Source organism: Pezoporus wallicus, unplaced genomic scaffold (genome assembly GCF_028554395.1).
Source record: "Pezoporus wallicus isolate ANWC-B61680 ecotype Strahan unplaced genomic scaffold, APGP_CSIRO_Pwel_v1 contig_4238, whole genome shotgun sequence".
Lineage (NCBI taxonomy): Eukaryota > Metazoa > Chordata > Aves > Psittaciformes > Psittacidae > Pezoporus > Pezoporus wallicus.
This window is the reverse complement of record NW_026637932.1, coordinates 3003900-3028089: the sequence shown is the minus strand read 5'-3', so window position 1 is coordinate 3028089 and position 24190 is coordinate 3003900. Positions and strand designations below refer to the sequence as shown.

The 24190-nt window shown below is 39.7% G+C and overlaps 1 protein-coding gene across 2 annotated transcripts; it reads left to right on the top strand.

The window, feature by feature from the left end:
- The first annotated feature begins 203 nt into the window (after window positions 1-203).
- On the top strand, window positions 204-23003 carry SEPTIN2 (septin 2). Of its 2 annotated transcripts, XM_057408418.1 has the most exons (13): window positions 204-244; window positions 2552-2584; window positions 3700-3820; window positions 8578-8664; window positions 9543-9666; window positions 11516-11650; window positions 11887-12004; window positions 13647-13748; window positions 13982-14127; window positions 16630-16713; window positions 19751-19808; window positions 22168-22275; window positions 22686-23000. In XM_057408418.1, exons 2-12 carry the CDS (start codon window positions 2576-2578, stop codon window positions 22270-22272), a joined length of 1089 nt encoding a protein of 362 aa, XP_057264401.1. In that variant the 5' UTR covers window positions 204-244; window positions 2552-2575; the 3' UTR covers window positions 22273-22275; window positions 22686-23000. The 2 variants fall into 2 exon arrangements, with proteins under 2 accessions (XP_057264401.1, XP_057264402.1); XM_057408419.1 differs by lacking the exon at window positions 204-244 and having other exon boundaries at window positions 22629-23003.
- The last annotated feature ends 1187 nt before the right edge of the window (window positions 23004-24190 follow it).

The following is a 24190-nucleotide window of genomic DNA, read 5'->3' as shown; positions in this document are numbered from 1 at the left end:
GTGGAAGACGACCTCATCCGTGTCACAGCTGGAGGCCCCCCTCAGGGGCAGCCCGGAAACACCGCCGGCTGACCCACGGCCGCCGCAAGGGGTGGAAGCTGGGCATGACTCATGTTTTTTGTTCGCTCCCTGGCGCAGCGCGGAGCAGCCGCTGCCCGAGGGAGCGGCGGAGGGACCCCTCCGAGCAGCTCCTACGCCCGTCCCTGTGGACGTTGGTTGCGCGCGGCGCGGTTCGGGTGCTGAGGTGAGAGGAGAGACGGTGAGGGCAAGGGGCGGCGAAGCGAAGGGGAAGGAGAGGGGGCGGTGGGGTGAGGGGGTGGTGTCGCCGCCTGGGTGTCTGAGGTACCCGCGAAACGGGAGGGCCTCGAAGATGCTGTTCGCTCTTTTCAGAATGGTTGAAATATTCACTCCAGGGCCGTTTGCATGAAGCGCATCAGAAGACATTCGCCTGAAGAAAACAAGCCAAACCCAAAACCCAAACCAAAACTACAGCCGGGTTGTTAAAACCGGAGGGTAGGGAACATGATGGACCAGCTCCAGAGGAAAATCTGGACTGCGTGCTCCTGCTTATGTGGGAGCACTCAGCCGCTGCCCTCAGGGGAATGCTGTGGGAAAGATCTTCTGTGAAAGATTTCTATGCTTGATCCATATGCTGAAACCTAATGTAACTGCAGCTATCTGCATAAATAGCTCTCTTCTGTTTCTTGGTAGCTGTGAGAAACTTTGCTCTTGGCCTGCCTCTAAGAAATAGTTGGGCGACAGACAAGCCTCGTGAATTAAAAGAATGTCCTTCTGTGTTCTAGCAGGATCTAGTTTTGTTTGGCATTGAAGATCTTATGGAGAATGGTTAAGTAGGAGTCAGTGACATCACTCGGCAGGAAACACTCTTGGAAGGAAGAGTTGCTGTCAAAGCAATCTTACATGATGATAAAAGACTCCCAGATAACCTCCTCTGTAGTTGAAGACTTACTCCACTGCTCATAGAGCTGCTTATTGACTGAAATACAGACATTTCAGATAGTGGATTTTCAGCATGAAATGTCACTTGATAAGTATGTTATTCAGTTTTTATTCCGTGTATATAATCAGGATGCCAGATTTTTGTTAGTGAGTTCAGCTTCATGTGAGATGACAGCAAATTGCTTCAGTGCTCAGCACCTTTAGTCTGTTTCTCCCATCAAAAAGCCTTCCTCAGAACTGACCTCTTATCTTGGGAGTGGAGAGGGAAACCAGCTTGGTAACTGTTAACAGTGAAGTAATCATAGTGAGCTAAAAAGTTGCATCTTCATAAACCTGAATTAGTTTGCACTTGCATATATATATATATATAAAAAATACAGTAGCTTTGAGAAGAAATGTGATAGCTGCCATAAATCATTGCCAGTTTGAAAACAACTTTGCCTTCTACTTAGCACAAAAGAGACTGGGTTTCTGTCCATCTGACATTGGGCAGTTTGCTTTGACCTGAAGATGGCTTTTTGATGGGAGGGGCAGACTGGAGGGTGCTGTGCATTGAAGCAGTGTAGTGGCATTTCACATGAAGCTAAATTCGCTGACACAAATCTGCTTGGAAGACAGAAAGAATCAGATGGTGATCATTTTAAAACCATAGAATGGAAGTGGGAGTGAGCTAGATAGATAAGAGGTGGCTGTGATATATAAGCTTTGTGAGTGGGAACAGGTACCTTTTTCGCTAAGAGGGCAAGCCAAGGGGGGCTCTAGAAAGGGGTCTTGGAGCACTCATCACTTGAAGATACCAGCTGACATTTTTATATTGCCGTAGTAAATTACATGATCTCTTTAACTCCTGTAAGTTAATGAGATACAAGCGTGTTGATGGGTCTTTGTCATAGAGGTGTTAAATGATTTTTTAAGTTTTTTTTTTTTTTTTGCCTGTCTGCTTTGTGATGCAGCTGCATGTGAAAATCTTGGCAACAGAAGTTAAAGTGACTGAGTTTGCAAACATCCAGATGAAAGAAGAGGAGAAAATGCTTCATTTTGAAGCTGTCAGCTCTTTACAGACACACTCAAGCATGAAAGGAAATGCTGAGGGGAAGGAGGCTTAAAAGGAAAGAATAATAGACCTTAGTTGTTTTGTTTTTTTTTTTTTTTTTTGGGGGGGGGTGTCTTAGCTTTGAAAGGTATGTTTCCTGTAAATAGTGAGATGTCTTTAGCAGTGTTTGGTCCGGTTAGTTTCCGGAAAGGATGTGAACTTTGCCTCTGAAGGCTTCAAAATGGTTTGTCATATATTTGGTGCCTTTAGCACCCCATATTCATGTTGCTTGAATTTATTGTTGTTAATAGGAGTGATGGTTGCCGAAAATTGTGCTCTGCCCTAGCACCGAAGAGTCAAGTACTGTTACTCTGTGGAGTAGTTGACACTGTTTCAAAATCTAGACAGCCAGTCAAGAATGCTTCTTTTTTAATTTAATGTGCAACAGTGGATGTTATGTTTTCTGATTTCTGTTGTTGTTTGCGGGGTTTTGGGGTTGTTTTTTTTTTTTTTTTTTGTACGATTCTTAGTAAGCTGGAAAACATTACTTTTTTCCAGATTTGTTCCTGACCTTCCATAAAAATGTCCAAGGTAAGAATAGCATTTCTGTCTTCCAGTGTAACAATGTGAAACAGGCATATGTTTTTAAATGTTAATCTACAAGGGCAGAATGTGTAAGTTGCATTGTGTTTGATGATGATGTGTATGCTAAATTGATGGGTAATAAATTTGAGAGAATTCACATAATATTATATCACATAGTATTGAAAACTTGAATGATGTAAAGCATACATTAGTTTTCTAGAAGTGTAAACCTCTGCAGTTAACTAATGTTCTTGGAAGGTTTTAATTTTGGTTATGGAGTTGCATACAAGCTCCCTGGTGCATTTTCATTGAAACTTCCATTCTGCTACTGTGTTTTGAGCAGGAATCATTAAGAACAGGATGTTCTGAGATTTAATTTCTTCATTTACTAATATGGTAACTGATCTTACAGTAAAATCCTTCATAAACAATGTGGTAACTTAATGTATTATTGACACGCTGGGATACATTTAATTTTTGGCTCCCTGCGCTTGGTATGACAGATAAAACATCCATGTTAGCTTATTGGAGTGATTCGATTTAAAAGATACTCAGGGTAATGTGTCTGAAGAGGGAAACTAGCAGATCCAAGGATTTCTCTGCAGTGTTTGTAGTTGTGGGCATTTCAAACACTATTGTGTAAATTCTGTCCCCCCCCCTTTAAAAGAGATCTCTAAAGAGAACTTCCAGCAGATGTCTGTCACTTCAGTAGTCATTTAGGCTTTTTATTTGGATGTGTTAAAAACTAATTAGAAATGGTCACCTTTTTATTTAGGTCCATAAACATTGGACACAAGCTTTTTTATTTTAAGCATGTGTGAAGACACTGTCTAGAAAGTGTGTGATTAGTGAATGCACTTAATACTTCAGTAAATAAATGCTCAGAATTTTTTCTTCTTCAAGTGATCTTGGCTGGATAGCTGAATAAATGAAGCTTTTTAACTCTAGGTGAATGCAGTTGCTCTGCATTACATTGTGAAAATGCCAAGTAGTATTTTTTTGTGTAGTTTCCTCTCTGCATGTTGTGTAGCTTAAAGCCATTTGAAATAACTGAGGAAAGCAGTTATACAAACAAGTATGTCATGAGTGGTTGCTTATTATTGTCTTATTTTTTATTTTAGCAACAGCCTGCTCAGTTTACCAATCCAGAAACCCCTGGCTATGTTGGATTTGCAAACCTGCCCAATCAAGTTCACCGAAAGTCTGTGAAAAAGGGGTTTGAATTTACTCTTATGGTGGTTGGTAAGGAAATATTTTATAGTCTTTCTCCAAATTAGTACTTCCTCACAGGGAATTTGGAATTAATGTTACTTCCACTATTGTAAGTCTCCAGCTTGCATTAGAAAGAAGTTCTTATATACTGTAGCATTTTACTTTCTTTTATAGGTTTATGAATTCATGCAATGCATGTTGTCCCCATCACAAACTGAATACACTAACAAGTTTGTGGGTGAAGTGAAAAAAATCTGTCGTGCACTCCAGTGATCACTGCTTCCTTCCTTCTCTCCTGTCTTACAGAATTCAAGCATTCTATTTAAAATTTAAAATTAAAACAGTTTAAGACTGGTTTTGCACTTGAGTGAAATGTTTGCATGTTTTGATTAAGAAAACAGTATTAAGGAGACTATTCTATTAAAAAACGTTTATGCTTCTGCAGTTCCAAAGAGTCAGAGCTGTGGTCTTTCCACCCCTTCTAAATACTATTCTAAGAGAAGAATAAGAATTTGATTAGTTGGTTTTAATGGGAGCTGTTACTTTTTAAATTGATCTTGATTTTCTTTTAGCAGTTATAAGTCAAAGTTTAATTCTCTCTGATATTTCACTGAGTTTCTGTGTTGGTATGTAGAAAGGAAAGAAAAATTTAGTGTGTCTGCAGAAATATGTTGATCCTTCGAGAAGTCAATGTAACTTTTGCAAATGAAATAGGATCCCAAATCAGACTTGGGCATCTTCTGTATCTTTCCTGGTCATGGTGCTTGAGAGCTCTAGCTTCTGGGTTTTGGTGTTTGAATTCTGTAATTCTCCCTTTTAAAATAGGCTTTTGCAAAGAAGTATACTCTAACAGAATCAGGTTCTTTTTTTCCTGGTGTAATAAGAAGTAAATCCCATTTGCGTGTTATGCTTGTCCAAGAGAGATCACAGTGGAAATGAGAAGGAGAGGTGAGGCAGTACATGATAGGAGGTGTTTAAGTTCTTAATTGTTCTGAATTCCAGTAGTTACAGAAAGAGTCTGTCTTCAAACCTTTCATTAGTTTTGCCAAATGAGAGTCCTGGCATTGCTTTTATCCTGTTTCTGTCTCTTGTAGTTCAGTGTTGCACAGAGCTGTGCCTTATTTTTGTCTTCTAGAACTTTATGGTATCTTTCATTGCATTTACTTAGGATATCATAATGGATATCTTATAAAATCTAAGTGTAAAGCCAAACTATAAGCAGATGTTTCAAATTACGGTATCTACTATAACTCTTCAAAATTTACTGTTCAGTGGTCCTAAAAATCTGGACAGTTCTAGAATCAAAAGATCTGCTTTCTCTGCTGCAGCTAAACTTAATTTCCAAATAGTGCTAAGTGAAAAAGTTCTTTCAGAAAGCTATGTGAAATGGTAGAAAGCAAACAGTTTTTCCTAGCCTCTTGTAAAATAGAAAATAGGGGGTAAAAGACATGGTGTCAGAGTAACAGAAAGGCGGTTAACTCCACCTGTGTCTTATTAAAATTTGCCAATATTCTAAGGGATAAATGAAAACTACAGGAAGAAAACTTGTAAAAATGTAGTTTCATTGAAAATTAGGAGTGATATTTTAAGATACACTAGCAGAGGGAGGCAGGCAACGTAAGATAAACCGTGCTGTAGAATGTTGATTATTTCAACAGTTTGGAATGTGAATTCTTTCTCTTGAAGTATGCATGGGGTTGAAGTATGCTCTCATGGGCTATATCACAATGTCTGTATTGAACTGTTATTCTTCATTAAGTTGCCATGCTTCTTAGTTTCTGAGCAGGAGAATGTTTCTTTAAAAGCTGTCTGCACTGACAGAGTCTTAATCAAAATTTTTTATTATTAGCATTTTTTTATGCTATTGTTTATTGTTTGTGATAATGTGAGGTGGAATTTATAACAACTTGGCTGCTTGGCTGTATTGCTTCCACTTTTATTTATTTAACAATTTCATGTTCATTCTCATTATTAAGCTATGACTTCATCTAAATAGTCATTTCTCTTAGGGGTCACTAAACTCTTAACTATTGTGGCCAGTATAATCCTTGACAGTGTCTATGAAAACTGGTTTGTTTTACATGTAATATTTACCCAGACTGGAAGTATGGAACGTGCCGCTGGTTAAAATCATACTTTTGTGGGTTTTGCTGAAATGATGCCATTTGGCTGTTACTTTGTCTCTCTCACTGGAGAAGACTGCACCAGTCTTGAGAGGTGCATTCTATAAAGCATTAAAAACTGGCAGATCCTAGTCAAATCTTTATTTAAAAAATAATTTAATCTCTTTTTTTTTTTTTTTTCCTCTTGCTCAGTTATCTGTTAGACTCCTATGGCAGAATAGTGTGCTACTGTGGTGAGTTAACCCTAGCTTCATGCTAGGTGCTCACTGAAGCTGTTCTATCACTACCCCTCAGCTGGACAGTGGAGAGAAAATATAAAGGCTTTTGGGTCAAGATAAGGACAGGGAGAGATCACTCTCCAGTTACCACTGTTGGCAAAACAGACTTGACTTGGAGAAATTAGTTTAATTTATCAATTAATTCAAAGTAGGGTAATGGGAAATAAGACCAGATCTTAAAAATGCCTTTCCCCTCCCCACACCCCTCCCTTTTTCTTGGGCTCAACTTTACTAGTGATTTTCTCTACTTCCTCTCCCACAGTGGTGCAGGGGGACAGGAAATGGGTCACACATTGTTTGCCACTCCTTCCTCCCCTGCTCCAGCATGGGGTCCCTCCCACAGGAGAAAGATTTTCATTAGCTTCTCCAATGAGGGTCCTTTCCATGGACTACAGTTCTTCATGAACTGCTCCAGTGTGGGCCCTTTCAACAGGGTGAGTCCCTCAGGAACAGGCTGTTCCAGTGTGGGTCCCCTGTGCAGTCACAAGTCCTCCCAGCAAACCTACTTCAGTGTGGGGTCTCCATTGGCTGCAGGGACTTGGCCTGTGCCTACAGAGTGTCTTTGGAAAAAGGTGTCTATTGCTCTGTTGGCAAAGCAAAGCAATAGCCAACACAGATACTCAACCCCCAAGCACAGCAGCTATACCAACTCTGACAAACGACACTGCAGCCACTCTAACCCCAGTGACAGACACTGTTGCACACATGTGGTTTGACAATCAGATTCATGAGGTCGATGCTACAGAGAACCAGAGTGGTGCTTCCTTTGACAAGAGCTCACCTACTTGGACTGCTTTGTCCAGAATTGCAGGTCTCTGCAGCCATGCCGTGTTTCAGGCCAACCAGGAAAATACAGCAGTTCTTGAGATAGCAGTGGCAGGAGATACCTCTGAGTCTGCACTTTTGAAATGCATTGAATTGTGCTGTGGTTCTGTCAAGGAGAAGAGAGAAAGGTACCCCAAAGTGATGGAAATGCCATTTAACTACCAACAGGTGACACAGGCATCCCAGGACTTGGGTTTCCGGGAAACCCAGGTCCCAAAGGAGATAAAGGGCTTGCAGGAGGCAGGGAGTCATCAGGTTGTGAAGCAAAGATTGGAGATACAATCTCCAATCCGAGGCTGAGCTGGAAACCTAGGACAACCACAAGAAAAGGGTGACCCACACATTGTTAGTATACCTGCTCCACTGTGGACCTCCATGGGCTTGCAGGGGCATAGCCTGCCTCACCATGGTCTGCACTGTGGGCTGCAGGAGAATCTGTTCTGGTGTCTGGAGCACCTCCTGTCCTTCCTTCCTCACTGACCTTAGTGTCTGCTGGGCTCTTTCTCACATGTTTTCACTTCTCTCTCCAGCTGCAATTGCTCCTGTGTACTAATTATTTCCTCTTAAGTATGTTATCTCAGAGGTGCTACCACTGTGACTGATGGTCTCAGCCTTGGTCAGTAGTGAGTCCTACTTGGAGCCAGCTGGCATTGGCTCTATGAGACATGGGAGAAACTTCTAACAGCTTCTCACAGAAGCCATCCAAGTGCCCCATCCCCCCACTACCAAACCCCTGCTGCACAAACCCAGTACAGTTACTCAGAGGGGTCATGTAGCCCATCATTTTTAACATATATATATATTAATTACCTCTATCAACACCTGAAATAAAATTCTAGGAAAAGGATTTGTTCAGTGAATTCAATACTGAGCACTTTGAGCTGCCAGTCTTTTTTATGCTGTGAACATCTGTTCTGATGAAGATCTTGATCTTTAACTAATTAGGTGGCTTTTGAACTCTTTATGGCTCAGTCAGTAGCCCTATAACAAAAATATATTTGTGGTACAATGTGGTAATCCCCAGTTTCATCAGTGAAAAAATTACTCTGTGTGTATGCTCAGTGGCCACTTACCTTGGGTCCTTGTTTGCCATATTAGCATAAAAATCAGAAATAAGTCATACTTTTTGAGGGCTGGCTGTGCAGAAGTTCAGAAGTGCCTTTTTTGTTATGTGAATTGATGATATAGCCTAGGCAGGATCCAGCATCCCCTTGTGTATGATTTTTCACATCCTGAAGTCATAGCAGAAAAGCAAGCCTTAACAAATCAGGAGACATGAAATGGGGAAATTTTAAGTCTAAATTGAGCAGAACTCTACTAACAGGTTTAATTAAAAATCATCAGTGAAAGCTCTGAGAAAGTGTATTATAAAGCTGAGATGTAAAAATTGTTATTCAACCTTTTTGTGCAAACCCTTCTAATACAAAATTATAAGGTGTAAATTTTTAAATGAAAATATTTACATTTAACATGAAAAAATCTATAGTTAGATGATACTGTCTGGATATAGTTGAAATTATTTATGTAAATATGTTGAATTTATTTTTATATTGAATCACAGGTGAATCTGGATTGGGGAAATCTACATTAATAAATAGCCTCTTCTTGACAGATCTCTACCCAGAAAGGATAATCCCAGGAGCTGCTGGTAAACACGCTTTCGTTCAAGTTTATCTGTTGTCAATGATTTTTGGAGTTCAGTGGCTTTATCTCTGGCTTTTAGTAACCACTGGTAGTCATTCCTAGCTGTAATAATTTCTAATGTGTTTCCTGATGCTGCATGGAATTGGTTCCCTCTGTACCCAGGATGTATATGGGGTCTTTGTTTAGTGCTCAGATGTATTCATATGGGAAAGTTAATCCCTTCTTTTGCTTAGGAAAAGAAAAAAAAGTCATGGTGTCACAGTAAGAAACAATCTGAAATTTTCTTTCTGTTGCAATTCTAAATGTATGCATTGTTGATGCCCGCTTGGAATTGCAACTTGATTCTTTGATTTGGGTTGATATGTAGTGGATGTGAACTTCACCTCCTTTTCTTCTTCAGTCCCGTCTCTTTTTTATTCTGTTAAACAAGGTGTACAATAATCCAGTGAAAGAGAATAGTGTAAGAAAATAGAGGAAGAGGCTATTTTCCCCCCCCCCCTTCGCTACCTGTTGAATGACTCGCTTCAATAATTTACAATGTTAGCTGATGATAACTTATCACTTTCAACCTTAGGAAAAAAAGATCCATTATGTATAATTTAGTATTGTTCTCCAGATTGCTGATTACCTACTGGTTTATTTTTTTTCTCAGTCCCTTTTGCATTAGTTTCTGTTATATTTAAAACCAGTATGAAATCTCCTGTATCTTCTAACAAAATCTGAAGACCTTTAATAGTGAGTCTTTAAGTTATCAGGTCTTAGGAGATAATATATGGAATAATCTTTATAGAGTTAAATCTGCAAATTAGTCTTTTGAGTTTATCTCAAAATGACAGTGTCATACAAATTCTATTCTGAAAGATCAACTTCATTGTCTTTCAGAGAAGATTGAGCGCACTGTGCAGATTGAAGCCTCAACAGTAGAAATTGAAGAGAGGGGTGTGAAGCTACGTCTGACTGTTGTAGATACACCAGGATATGGGGATGCTATCAATTGTCGAGACTGGTATGTACACAGAGTATATACTGACGTATGTGTAAGCAGTGACATCCATTTCATATTTGTCCTAGGAGGGTGAGAATAAATAACTGAAGTACGGCTATACTAATAATGATAGGCAGCTCAAAGTAGGATGTCCCCAGTGGCAACCGTAGCTCTTTTAAACACATCCATTGCAGAAATGGTTCAAAGTGATTGTACTGTTATCTTACCTTTCTTTGGTGTGTTATATGAAATGCTGAATTTCAATGTTACAAGCTAATTCAGATACATGTCATAAGGCATCAATAACTTCTACACAGCTCAAAATACATTTTGTGACAAAATTCTTTTTTGCCATTATTAACTTCCTTAAGTTTGGAAGTGTTTTATGTGAACAGTGACCTTGACTTTTTCTATAGTCAGAAAGCAGTGGAACCACCAGGCACAAGAAATTAACCAATACTTTAAGGAAGTAATTCATCTAGTATTTAGTGCAAGTAAAAATCCACCTTTAGATCTTATCCATGTTCATTAGAGTGTTCTCAGATTCTGTGCTTCATTTTTAAGAACATTTTCGTCATCTTTGAGTTTGATTGTTTGGGTTGTGGTTTTTGTTTGTTTTTGTTTGTGTTTTTTTTTTTTTAAAGAAATTTACATTACAGTAAATACTGAGAAATAATCTTAAAATGAGAGGTAATCCTTCCCACATCTCTCAAACCCCTGAAGCTCAAAGCACAGACATGAAATTAAGTTGTCCCTATCATGAGAGGATCAGGTTTGAGGCCACCTGAGGAACTTGAGCATGCTAAAGGACTTGATCCTCACAGGGAAGAATTTTTTCCTAATGTCTAATCTAAATCTCCCCTCTGTCAATTTAAAGCCATTCCCCCTAGGTCTGTTCCTACAGGTCCTCGTAAAAAGTCTCTTTCCAGATTTCCTGTAGGCCCCTTTAGGCACTGGAGGCTGCTCTAAGGTCTCTGTGGAGCCTTTTCTTCTCCAGGCTGAACAAGCCCAGCTCTCAGCCTGTCTCCATAGCAGAGGTGCTCCAGCCCTCGGAGCATCTTTGTGTCTCCTCTGGACTCACTCGAGCAGCTCCAAGCCCCTCTTGTTTTGAGGACCCCAGAGCTGGACACAGGACTGCAGGGGTGGGTCTCACGAGAGCAGAGTAGAGGGAGAGAATCCCCTCCCTCCACCTGCTGGCCACGCTCCTTTTGATGCAGCCCAGGACATGGTTGGTTTCTGGGCTGCAAGCACACACTGCCAGGTCATGGTGAACTTCTCATCGACCAACACCCCCAACTCCTTATTCTCATAAGGAAAAAGTTTTTTACAGTTGTTGTGGTGAGACACTGGAACAGGTTTTCCAGAGAAGCTGTGAATGCCCTGTCATTGGAAGTGTTCATGGTGAGGTTGGATGGGGTTTTGAACAACCTGACATACTGAAAGATGCCACTGTCTGTGCCAGGATTGGACTAGGTGATTTTTAAAGGTCTCTTGCAGCCCAAACCATTTTATGATTTTAAATATATTTGGAACAAGAAGCTTAGACTATCTTGAGCATGTGTTATTAATACTGGTTAAAATTACATCTAAACCCATGAGAAGTTTACTATGGAAGTTGTGTGTTATATATACGTATATTTTATCTTACGTATATATAAATATGCAGAGTAGTTATTATAAAATTCTATCAACATTTTAAGACATATGCTTTTCTACTCCTGCAGTTTTACAGCATCTCTAAATGAGTTTTTGTCCAGCAGCAGGTTGGTTCAGCAGCAGCAGGTGTTTGGTTTAATATTACCTTTGAAATACCACTGAAATGATTATTTGGGAATGATCCTGATTTCTCAAATCCATGTATGTTTTCCAGTTTCAAGACTATAATCTCGTATATTGATGAGCAGTTTGAGCGATACCTGCATGATGAGAGTGGTTTGAACAGAAGACACATCATAGATAACCGGGTCCATTGCTGCTTCTATTTCATTTCGCCATTTGGTCATGGGTAGGTGTTTGTATGATTGTATTTTCTAAATTATTTTATTTTGGGAATTTGGTTTGTGCCTGTTGAGTTAAATTTTTCCAAATGAGATTGCCATTGTTTAAGGAAATACTATAACTCTTTGGATTAACTGGGTGTGTTAATTTCTTTCTGTGTAAAGAGAGTTCTGTGCTGGTGTGAAAATAAATTGGTAGTCTAGATTAAAAATAAATTAAACTTTTTCCACATCTTAATTTTAGCCTTAAGCCTCTGGATGTTGAGTTCATGAAGGCTATACACAACAAAGTAAATATTGTACCAGTGATTGCAAAAGCTGATACTCTTTCACTGAAAGAGCGAGAAAGACTAAAGAAAAGGGTAAGTATTCTTGTAGCTTGCAGAAAAATATTGTACTTTGGTTACATCAGCACAGTTGCTGAAGAGAGGGGTGTTCTCATGCAACCTTACCTGTCCTAGCCAAGAAAACATCATTTCATATGTAGTTTGATATCTTGTAAATTCTTCTATTATGTCTGTGACATCTGGGAAATTCATCTAAATGTTGCCTGTGAAATGGCAGACTGGCTACATTTCCAACTACATTAGAGGGAATCTTGAAACCTTGGAAAAATATTTAAGTGCATTTTTTAATGGCCATTCCTCGCTTACCTGTTTAATCCAAACAAAAAGCAAACAGAGTTATCTGCATCTATCATGTGTGTTATTTTCAGTATTCTGATGATTGAAAAATAGGATTTTCAGAGATTTTTCTGATCTGGGGATTGTTTTTCCTCCCTTATGTCACCTTCTTTTAATACATTCCAGATATTTCTTCCATAGACAAGATCCCTTAACACATTCAGTCTTGCAGGACTTGATGCTCTATTTGCTGAGGAGGGGGAAAACGCAGCAAGCCATTGTGAGTTAGTAACAGTATGACATTTAGAAAGAAGTGTTAGAATTGATTTGCCAGAAGGCACACTTTTCCTGTCTTGACTTGATCCAGTCTTAGGTGTTCTATTTAAAATTTTTCTGTTTTTTTTCTGGGATTCCCCCCCCCCCCCCCCCCCCAATTATTCTGAAAATTATTCCAGTTATCTGACCAAGCTTGCAACAAAAAATGGGAGAAACATACTTCAGTTTGATATATGTATTTTGATAAAACTCTGCAGAAATCTTTTATTTTTTTAAAGAGCAAAATTTGGATTTATGGCAAAGGGATTCCAGCTGCAGATGCCATTCTTGGCAGTCATGAAGACAGAAAAAAGTGTTTGTGTTGTCTGTAGCTCAGTTAGGTTTTGAAACACTCCTACCCCTGCTTTTCTGAATAGTAATTTAGCGGGAAGTGTTCACAAACCTTGTAGATGAGGCCCTTAGTGACATGGTTTAGTGATGCCCTTGGCAGCGCTATGGAATGGTTTGACCTGATGATCTTGAAGGTCTTTTCCAACCTGGTTGATTCCATGACTCCATGATTGCTAGAGCAAGGGGTTATAGGCTGTTCAAAGCAATTATGACTTCTGAGTCAATGCTTTATAATAAAAAAAAAACCCAAACAAACAATTGCAAATATTTTAAAAGAGTGAAATTTCTTATGTGTAGTCCAAAAAGGACAGTGTTCATTTGAACACTATTGTTTGTCTAAAAGTCTGTGGCAAGTAGTTGTTGAATATCATGAAGAAATTATCGTGTTTAAAACCAAGTACTTCCTAGGTGACTTAGATCAGCAAGATAGGCCCACATTGCTCAAGAGACTATGTATTGCCAATTAAGTAGTTTTACATTAAGATTTGAAAGCATTGACTTTTTGCCCAGGGAAGTTGTGAATGTTCCATCCTTGGTGGTGTTCAAGGCCAGGTTGGACAGAGCCTTGGGTGGTATTGGTTTAGTGTGAGGTGTCCCTGCCCATGCCAGGGGGGTTGGAACTAGATGATCTTAAGGTCCTTTCCAACCCTAACTGTTCTATGATTTTATGGCTTTACATGTATATCATCTCAGTTCCTTACATTATAAATCTCAGATTCTGGATGAAATAGAAGAGCATGGCATCAAGATTTATCACCTGCCTGATGCTGAATCTGATGAGGATGAAGATTTTAAGGAGCAGACCAGACTCCTGAAGGTATGACAAGCTTCATAAAGTTACAGATGTGGGTAATATACTGGATCTTTTCAGACTGCTCAGAACAAGGTACATTCTGTGACCTGTGATGAGACTTGGAGTGAGTCACTGTGTCTCTGTGTCTTCAAATTTAAAAGCATTGAGAACTTATTGTCATAATACGCATTGTTGAGCAGAACTTGAGTTGTTTGTTCAGGTTAGTTATTAGTAATTTTTGCATTTTTTGCTTTCAGGCCAGCATTCCATTTTGTGTAGTGGGTTCCAATCAACTTATTGAAGCCAAAGGTAAAAAAGTTAGAGGTCGACTTTACCCCTGGGGTGTAGTTGAAGTGGAAAATCCGGAACATAATGACTTCCTGAAGCTGAGGACCATGTTAATGTAAGTGAGAAAATTCCAATTAGATAGTAGTTTAAAAAACAGTCATTAGGAAGATACTAAACACTGTATTGGGCATTTGGAGTGGTTGTGGAATCCTCAGAAATCCAGAATTTTTCTGGAGAAAGCCATGAGCAGCCTTGACCTAGCTGGCCGAGGCCTAGGCAGGAATTGGACCACATAGGTTCAATAGGTTCTTTCCATTCTGAATTAGTGATTCTGCAAAAATAATCTTTTGTCTAACTCTTTCATCAAACAGAGCTTTGTGTTGCTATTCAGATCCCCAGGAACATAAAATGGGTTGCTTCACTCCTTGTTCTTATTTAAATATATCTATATGTACGTACAATCTGAAAAGGAGGAGACTTCAGAAGTCCACTGGTTGATTCTTTTTCAGGCTTTGCTACTCTGCTTCACCTGCCTAGCACTGCTTTATAAAATGCCTCACCCAGGAGAACAACTAACACCAGTGCTGCCTCAGGGTCTGAGGTGGTCTCTCTCTGTGTCTTTCATTGCACCTATTTGACCTAAATTAGAATCACGGAATAGTTAGGATTGGAAAGGACCTTAAGATCATCTAGTTCCACCCCCCTCTGCCATGGGCAGGGACACCTCACACTAAACCATGTCACTCAAGGCTCTGTCCAGCCCGGCCTTGAACACAGCAAAGGATGGAGCATTCACAACCTCCCTGGGCAACCCATTCCAGTGCCTCTCCACCCTCACAGTAAAGAACTTCCTTATATCCAATCTAAACTTCCCTGTTTAAGTTTTAACCCGTTACCCCTTGTCCTATCACTACAGTCCCTAATGAAGAGTCCCTCCCCAGCATCCCTATAGGCCCTCTTCAGATACTGGAAGGCTGCTGTGAGGTCTCCATGCAGCCTTCTCTTCTCCAGGCTGAACAGCCCTGACTTTCTCATCCCGTCTTCATATGGGAGGTGCTGCAGCCCCTGATCATCCTTGTGGCCCTCCTCTGGACTTGTTTCAACAGCTGCATGTCCTTTTTATGGACACCAGAACTGTGCACAATACTCCAAGTGAGGTCTCACAAGAGCAGAGTAGAGGGGCAGGATCACCTCCTTTGACCTGCTGGTCACGCTTCTTTTGATGCAGCCCAGGGTATGGTTGGCTTTCTGGGCTGCAAGTGCGCACTGAAGCCAGCTCATGTTAATTTTCTCATTGACCAACACCCCCAATTCCTTCTCTGCAGGGCTGCTCTGAATCTCTTCTCTGCCCAACCTGTAGCTGTGCCTGGGATTGCTCTGACCCAGGTGTAGGACCTTGCATTTGGTATTGTTAAACTTCATAAGGTTGGCATCAGCCCACCTCTCAAGTGTGTTAAGGGCCCTCTGGATGGCATTCCTTCCCTCCAGCATTTCAACCGGACCACGCGTCTTGGAGTCATCAACAAACTTGCTGAGGGTGCACTGAATCCCACTGTCCGTGTCACCAACAAAGATGTTGAACAAGACCAGTCCCTGAGGGACACCACTCGTTACTGGTCTCCAGCTGGACACTGAGCCATTGACCACAACCCTTTGCATGCGGCCATCCAGCCAGTTCTTTATCCACCGAGTGGTCCATCCATCATATTGATGTCTCTCCAATTTAGAGACAAGGATGTCATGTGGGACAGTGTTGAACGCTTTGCACAAGTCCAGGTAGATGATGTCAGCTGCTCTACCCCTGTCCATCAATTCCATAGCCCCATCATAGAAGGCTACTAAATTGGTCAGGCAGGATTTCCCCTTAGTGAAGCCATGCTGGCTGTCACCAAGCACCTTGTTGTTTTTCATGTGCCTTAGCATGCCTTCCAGGAGAATGTGCTCCAAGATTTTGCCAGGCACAGAGGTGAGACTGACTGGTTTGTAGCTCCCTGGGTCATCCATTTTCCCCTTCTTGAAAATGGGGGTTATATTTCCCTTTTTTCAGTCATTGGGAACTTCACCTGACTGCCATGATTTCTCAAATATGATGGACAGGGGCTTAGCAACTTCATTTGCCAGCTCCTTCAGGACCCGCAGATGGACTTCAGGTCCCATGGAGTTGTGCACATTCAGATTCTTAAGATGGTGTCAAACCAGGTCTTCTCCTACAGTGGGCCTAAGGTCTTCATTCTCAGAGTCCCTGCCCCTGCCTTCCAGGACTTGGGTGGTGTGGTCAGAGCATTTTCCAGTGAAGACTGAGGCAAAGAAGTCATTAAGAACCTCAGCCTTTTCCAAATCCAGGGTAGACAGTTCTCCTGCTAGCTTCCAGAGAGGGCCCACGTTGTCCCTAGTCTGTCTTTTATGCGTGCTGTACCTATAGAATCCCTTCCTGTTATCCTTAACATCCCTAGCCAAGTTTAATTCTAACTGGAATTAAATTACATTTTAAATCAGCACGTTAGATGGGTGTGCATGCCAAACACTTTGACCCATACAGTGCTGAATGTGAGAGCTCATTAAACAAGCTGATGTGACACAGGTATATTTTATCTTTTAATGATTTTTATTCTTCCAGCACCCATATGCAAGATCTTCAGGAGGTGACCCAGGATCTTCACTATGAGAACTTCCGCTCTGAGAGGCTCAAACGAGGCGGCAGGTTGTTATCTTACAGTTACATGCTGTTTCTTCCTCTTTTGAATTTATTTTTTGGTCCCTCTCTCTATCTCTTCTACCATTTCATTGCTACAGTTTGGTAGATGGTGGACAGTTTGGTAGCGGCAGTCAGCACCAAGCTCAATTGATCAGCTTACAGTGGGTGTAAGAAGAAGTACTACATAAATGTAATGGGGCAGTGGAGGCATTAATAGGGTAGAGTTAGAGCTTTGCTTTGTTTTAAGGCTTGAAACAGTTGGACTGGAATGTTTGAGGTTAAGTAAGTAGGGCAGGTGTCTAGGATAATTGTCTTTTTATCTGCAAGCTAGATTAATGCTGATATTGAGGTGGATTTTTTTCAGAATTATCTACTGTAATATTTGGACTGTGTCTTTAAGAAGAAAAACTCAAATCGTCTGCAGTTACTAAATACAGAATCACAGAATGGTACACATACATAGTTTTCTTTGCATAGCACTAACAGGATAATAGCTTTCCACCCTATTTTGAGCTGTGGTGGGCAGGGCACAGCTTTCCTGGTAAGAAAGACAGTCAGAACACCCCATATATATTTTATGGGGTGTTAGTTAGTTAGAAACTAAAATAGCAAGGTTTGTAAAGTTGAGTTTGAGTTCTTGTTGAAAACTGGATGTTTCCTTTAGATTTTTTAGTTGCGTCTCTTATTTCAACCACTAGAGGGTTTCATAATTTCACATTTCAGTAGGTTTGATATATTTTGCAAAGCTTTTTCCAGCAAGCTGTTGATACAGGTTTTGTCACATGCCCAGTCAGTTTTCAGGAAAAGGAATTTGTCTCTGCCTGGAGCATTTGCCTACAAATTCAGTTTTCCCTTCAGGCAAGATGTCATGCTCTTCTCCCCCCATTTTAAATCCTCTCCTCTGAAGTTCAAGCTAAAAAACAAACAAACAAATATTTTGCCAAATTCTGGTGTCTGTTTTTGAACAGGTATGTACAAAGATCTCAGAAGTAATATAACCTGAGGTCAACCACAGTTAAAATAAAGTTGTCATGGGTTTTGTCATGTTTTAAGCCCAGCCAGTAACTCAGAACCATGCAGCCACTTGTTCACTCCCCACCTTCTTCACCCCCCAGCTCCCAGTGGGATGGGGAGGAGAATCAAAAGAATATAAACCCCACAGGCTGAGATAAGAAAAGTTCAGTAACGAAAATATAATACAAAACTACTACTAGTAGTTATTTCCCTTGCCATGGTTGTTTTTACAAGGGGAGAGAATATAAAACTAAAAAGGGAAGGGGAAAAAAAAACCAATAAGCACAAGTGATGCACAATACAAGTGCTCACCAGCCACCAACAGACAGCCAACCCAAGCAGTGATCTGGGCCTTCTGGGTGACTGCCCCCCAATATATGTACTGGGGATGATGTGCTGTGGTATGGAATACCCCTTTGGCTAGTTTGGGTCAGGTGTCCTGTCTCTGCTTCCTCCCAGCTTCTTGAGTCCCTCCTCACTGGTGGAGCACGAGAGTGGGGAAGTCCTTGATCAGAGTAGGCATTACTTAGCAACAATTAAAACATTGGTGTGTTATCAGTGTTGTTCCCAGAGTAAAACCAAAACAAATCACTGCACCAGCTACTAGGAAGGAAAAAAATAACTGTTACAGCTGAACCCAGGACAAACATTTACCAATTTTTAGAGGATTTAAAGTTACCTCTGCCAAGGACTTGGGACAACTTGATATTGAGCTGGGCTATCTTTCCTTGTGAAATTAAAACATGGGTTTGTATCTTGTCTGGTTAAGTGGCCCATATATCTTTGTTTTAACATTTCTGAAATGGTGCTAGAATGTAGTTAAGTTTACTATAAGTTAGGGTAGTTTGCATGTGAATTGATTTCAAACCCCACTGGCAGTTCTTGGCAGTTAGTGCTTGTTGGCTGTATTCACTAATGTGAACACAGCCTTCTTGGAGGCTTCTGATACGCATCAGGTTGTTCACTTTGTGCTTTTGATGGCACTTGTGTGATTAGATAGGTCAGCAGATCTTCCCCATTGCAACATGTGATAGGAGAAATCTGTTAGCAAAGTGGTAGGAAACCTTGAAAATACAGTACATAAAATGTTTTGTTTCTCAATGTAAAACTGGAACGTCCCAATTAAGCAGGAGTTTGCTGAGGTACTGATTGAAAGCATTTGCTTTATTTTAACTGGAATAGTAAGTGTTTGTATTATACTGCAACACGTTACATACACCAAGTCTTTTGGCTTTGCAAAAAAGAAAAATATGAAAGTGACTATACTAGAAAAATAATCAAAGTCTTAAGTGGAGCAGAGGATAGAGAGTTCCTCTAATTGGAAGGATTCCAGACATGTACAATAGTCATGTTAGTTTTATGGTTTTGGTTATGGTTCTTTAGATGTTTGGTAGCAAACACGGTTCATGAAGTTAGAGATGGGATAGAATTGCATGGCAGGAAGGTTCTGCCTGGTGGTAGTCAAGTTTACAGATACAGAGTTTCTTAGAGTACTTGTTACTTGTTGCTTCCATATTTTGTTATATTTGTCCAGCATTACCTTGAACTTAGATTTTCATTTAGTTGTATTGATTTATTTCACCCATGAAAGGGAAGAATTAAATAAGGGAAGAATAAATCTTTGAAGGAGTTTTGAGTTTGTTCTATCTGTGCGGCATTCAAATTGCAATCAGTTTGGATAATGTTAAGTTTGAGTAAACTGCTATACTTGAATACTCTTCAGAAAGAGTTTTTACTGATACCTTCATGCGAAAATCTGTCATATTTTAGTAATAGCTAGAATGAGTTTTGAAGTTTATATTTGTTCTGGGTATAACTTTATGAAGGAGTAAAGAATAAACTGATGTGTTAAAAAGAGTTTAAAACCATGAATTTCAGCTATGCGGGGAACATGTTTTAGTGAATTTTGTTTGTATTATGAAAATCTGACATGTGTCTTATCAGCCTCAATTGTTGTCAAAAAAGCCTTCTGTGGAAGCAGAAAATCTAGAATGTATGTATGTTACTGAAGAATATTCATCTTTTTTAGGAAAATAGAAGATGAAGAAGTAAATAAAGACCAGATTCTGCTCGAAAAAGAAGCTGAAGTAAGATGACAGAACTCTGTACTCTTGTGATGGGGGAATTTTTGTTCTTGTGCCTCTACTTTAGGTCAAATGATTTATATCCATTTACATATGGATATAAATATTATATATATAAATGTCTGTATATAAATATTGGTAATTTGAAAAGGAAAAGAGAACTTGCTAATACAAAATTATTCAAGGTGAAGTAACAAAATAATGTGAGGAGGTCTGGAGGAATCTCAGACTACTGATTTACTGGAACAAGTGTAATCTGATAAAATGTCTGATTCCATTGTATTGATCATCAGTGCATGTTATGTGGGGAAAGAGAACCATTCTCACATGAGTAAAGGTTCTAAATTTAGCAATTGCAGATTGGGAAGAAGTCAGATCAGCTCTGCATCAAAGGAGGAAACAATGGTAGGAATTGTTAGGAATAAAGAGTGAAACAGGAGTTCTCATTCTTCCACAATGGTAAATTCATAATGCATAGCTCCAACACTGTTTCCATTGTCCCCCTAACTCAAAAAGGATATAGCCAAGACTAGAAAAAGTATAGTAAAATGGCAAAAAGCAGGCAAAAAAGGCTGAAGTGGAGATCTGAAACACATCTTGTACAAGGGGAGATGAGGTTAATGATCTTGTTGGGAAGTAGATGGCAGAGGGGAAGGGGAAGGATCTACTAAGGGGCTTACATAAGCATAGATAGCAGGATGCATGGTAGGTGGCTGATTTGAAATAGAAGGATAGTTTTAAGATAGCCTGTAAATTGTAGAACTCATTAGCATGGAATTTTGTGCATAAGAAGAATGCTCATAAGCTCAAGAATGTTGAGAGACTGTAGAGTTTTAGTTTCTCCGCGATTCTGCTCACTAAACAAAAAGGTAGAATTTTTTGGTTTAGGAAGTTCAGAAATGACAGACTTTTAGAGTTTGAGAGCGTATTTTGGGAAATACTGAGTGTGTGCATCTGGTTTTTGGGCTCTTCCATGCATTTGCTGATAGCCAGAATTGGAGAGAAGGCTGAATTAGATGGACTATTTGGTCTGCCCTAGAACAAGCAGATGTTCAGTCTTCTATTAGTGGTCTTAATGGCTATGCAAGTCCCAGAAGTAAAAATGAAAAGGGTTGTTTTTTCAAGGAATATAAAAAATGTAACTATTTCTTAGAATCATGGAATGCTTTGGGCTGAATGGGACCTTTAAAGCCCATCCAGTTCCAACCCCCGTGCTGCATTAAACAGGGACATCTTCAAGGAGATCAGGTTGCTGAAAGCCCCATCCAAACTGACCTTGAATGTTTCCAAGGACAGGGCATGTACCACCTCTTTGAACAACCTGGTTCAGTGTTTCACCACCCTCATTGTAAAAGAATTTCTTATGTAGAGTCTGAATCGACCCTCTTTTAGTTTAAAATTATTACCCCTTCTCCTTTTGCTACAGATCCTAATAAAAAGAATAGGGCCTGTCCCCATCTTTCTTATAAGCCCCACTTTAAAGGGGTATTGAAAGGCTACTCTAAGATCTCCCCAGAGCCTTCAGGCCGAAAAAGCCCAGCTGTCTCAGCCTGTCTCCGTAGCAGATGTGCTCCAGGTCTCAGAGCATCTTTGTGGCCTCCTCTGGACTCGCTTGAGCAGGTCCATGCTGAGAACTCATAGGTTTAACTTTTCACTGTTAAGCTTAAAAGTTTAGTTTGGGTTTACAGCATAGGTGCACAAAGGCAAAACCACACAAAAATACTTCAGTAGTGAGGTTCACTTCTACCTGTCAAAGTTGGGTACATTAAACGAATTTGACTATTGTACATGCAACACAGCTAATTTAATCTTAGTAGCTGAGTTACATAATTGGCAATGTTGCAATGCTCTAAAATTGAGCTTCACCCATTTCTAATTACATTTATGTCTCCTTGGATAGTTTGCTTGTAATATGTGATTCCACCTAGTCCTCACTAGCAAGGGAATTGGGAAGCGATCCTGACAGTTTTTTTAATGACAGATCCAGGTGTAGTTTGGAGGGACATACATAAGCTGCCTTTCTTCTGGTGATAAGCTTTAGTAACAAGTGTTCAGCACTTCAGCACCATCATTTTTATTCATTTAACTTCAGAGGAAGCAGAGACTCCCATTTATGGATGCTCAAAAATCTCATCCCAGTTTAGAGTAATGAAGCCTGCTTATTTCAGTCAGTAAACTTCCAACCTTCTGAAGGATGAAAAGAGCAGTAGAAGACACCAGAACCTGAGACTGTTACCTAACAGATAAAGATAATGTAGATGTGTCCTCTCTTTAATATAAATAATTAATAATGTGGTGGCAGCAAAGAATCATATTCTGAGGTGAGACTAGGCCACAGGATTCTTCTGTGCTACTTTTCCAGCTTCGTCGTATGCAGGAGATGATTGCAAGAATGAAGGCCCAGATGCAGCTGCAGATGCAAAGTGGAGACGGAGATAACAGCGCAGTTCATGAGCACCATGTATAAATAGTAAGATGTTTAAATAGTCACTTAAAGGGTTTTTCCTTTAACTGCTCATTGCTATGGTTGGTATTAAGAAGTTTTGGAAAAATGTTCACAAGGTGGGTTTCTGTAGGTTTCAGTCTTAATTTTTAAGGTTTAACTGCTGTTTGTGAAGTAAAATGGTTTGGAACTGAGCTAAACATTAGTGTGGTTGTGTGTATGTGTGTGTCTGTATATCCAAATTTTCCAGAAAGCCAGTACAATATATGCTGGCAAGAATCATGGAGGGAATCTTTGGAATTGGGTGAGCGGGTGATTCTCAAACTCATTATGAAGTCATTGTTTCATTGTGGTTTTTAAAATGCATGCTGTTCTTTCAGGTGTCTAACTGTAAGAAGATAGCTGATCTTCAATTGTATTTTCTGTCTTGATTTTAGATTATACCTTGACTTAACGGAGACCTTCTGAAGTTGAATTACGGTGGTGTTATACCAGAAAGGATGCCTTTTGTTCAACATGTGACTTGGAGTTTGCTTTAAAGTTTAATGTGGAAATGCATTGTGGTAACTTGTGATGCATATTTCATAACATGTAGTCAGTATTTTATATATTATGCACATTTGACTTTGGTTTTGTTTAGTAATTCTTATATTGAGCTGATTTTCAATTTCCCATTGTATGAGGGATAAGAAATAGACATTGAAACTTTTCCAGCCTGATAAGGTATTAGATGATATTTTTTTGTATGACTTACTGGCTCCCTGCTCTTAACTTTGTATTACATATAGAAATATGTAGAAAAATGTTGTATTACATGTAGAATAAGCAGCTGTCAGTGTTACCTCACTAAAGATCCCTGCAAGGTTAACTTTGTATTTTTTGCTGTGTTTGCGGGTGTGTAAGTCCATGCCGTGAGTCCATCAGCCCTTTCTTTGTCTCTGCTCACTGCAGATGTTTTCATTGGCCTCTGCAAGTATCAGATTAATTCAAGCATGCGTTTTGTCTTAAGAAAAGAAATAAGAGAAATGTCTCTTTAAGAGGCACACTGTATTTTATATAAGCATGATTTAACCTTGTGGGACATATATTCTTTATTCTATATTGTTTGCCTAAACTCTTTTTGCAGAGAATTTTTAAGAGTTTCTTGTAGGCCAGCACAAATCAGTCCTGCTATTTTCTGGCTTTACTGTAGCCAAAGGAACTTGAATAATGCTAATGTTGTTAAATGAGTTAAACCCCAAAGAGTTATTTTCATGGGTGCTTCCTATATCCAAACACATAAGAGATTCTAGAATTCCTAATGAGTATTTTCATACAATTTTTAGGACATTGGAAACTGTTGATTGTAGTATGAAATATATATGGTAGCACACTCCTCTTGTTTTTGAAGTGATCTGTGCCTGACAGGATCAATGCAAACTGTATTTTAAGGTCTTGCTCCAAGATTGAGTCAGCAGGATGGATTACTTCAGAAGTGACTCTGATAAGTTATACTTCTCTTTTTTTTTTTTAATGCCAAGGTCACTTTCCTTAACACTGACAGTAAAGGAGACTGGTTTTTAGAATGGCTGGACTTGAACTACATATCATGTCTGGTATTGCATTTGCATTACATAAGAACAGCTGTAGTGTACCAGCTCCATAGGTGGCAGCTGGGACGGTAAGCAGTAATATACCATAGTTGGTTTTTATTACTTCTGATAAAGCCAGCAATCAGATTTCCTAATCTGATCTGTTATAAAACATTGCTATCTGAACAGCTAACAAACAGCTAGAATTGCAACTTTTCTCTTCTTTAAGCTCAGGTGCAGCTATGACTTTGATAGGTTTAGGGGTTTTTTTTTAACGTTTCTTTGAAAAAAAGAATAGTATTTGTACAGCTAACGTGCGAATCCAGCCCTATTTCCATGGCTTGATTAAATACAAACCTGCAAAGCAACTG

Coding starts and splice junctions, on each gene's coding strand:
- SEPTIN2 (XM_057408419.1), top strand. Junction 12,005..13,646: donor GAGAAAGACTAAAGAAAAGG/GTAAGTATTCTT, acceptor TATAAATCTCAG/ATTCTGGATGAAATAGAAGA. Junction 13,749..13,981: donor AGCAGACCAGACTCCTGAAG/GTATGACAAGCT, acceptor TTTTGCTTTCAG/GCCAGCATTCCATTTTGTGT.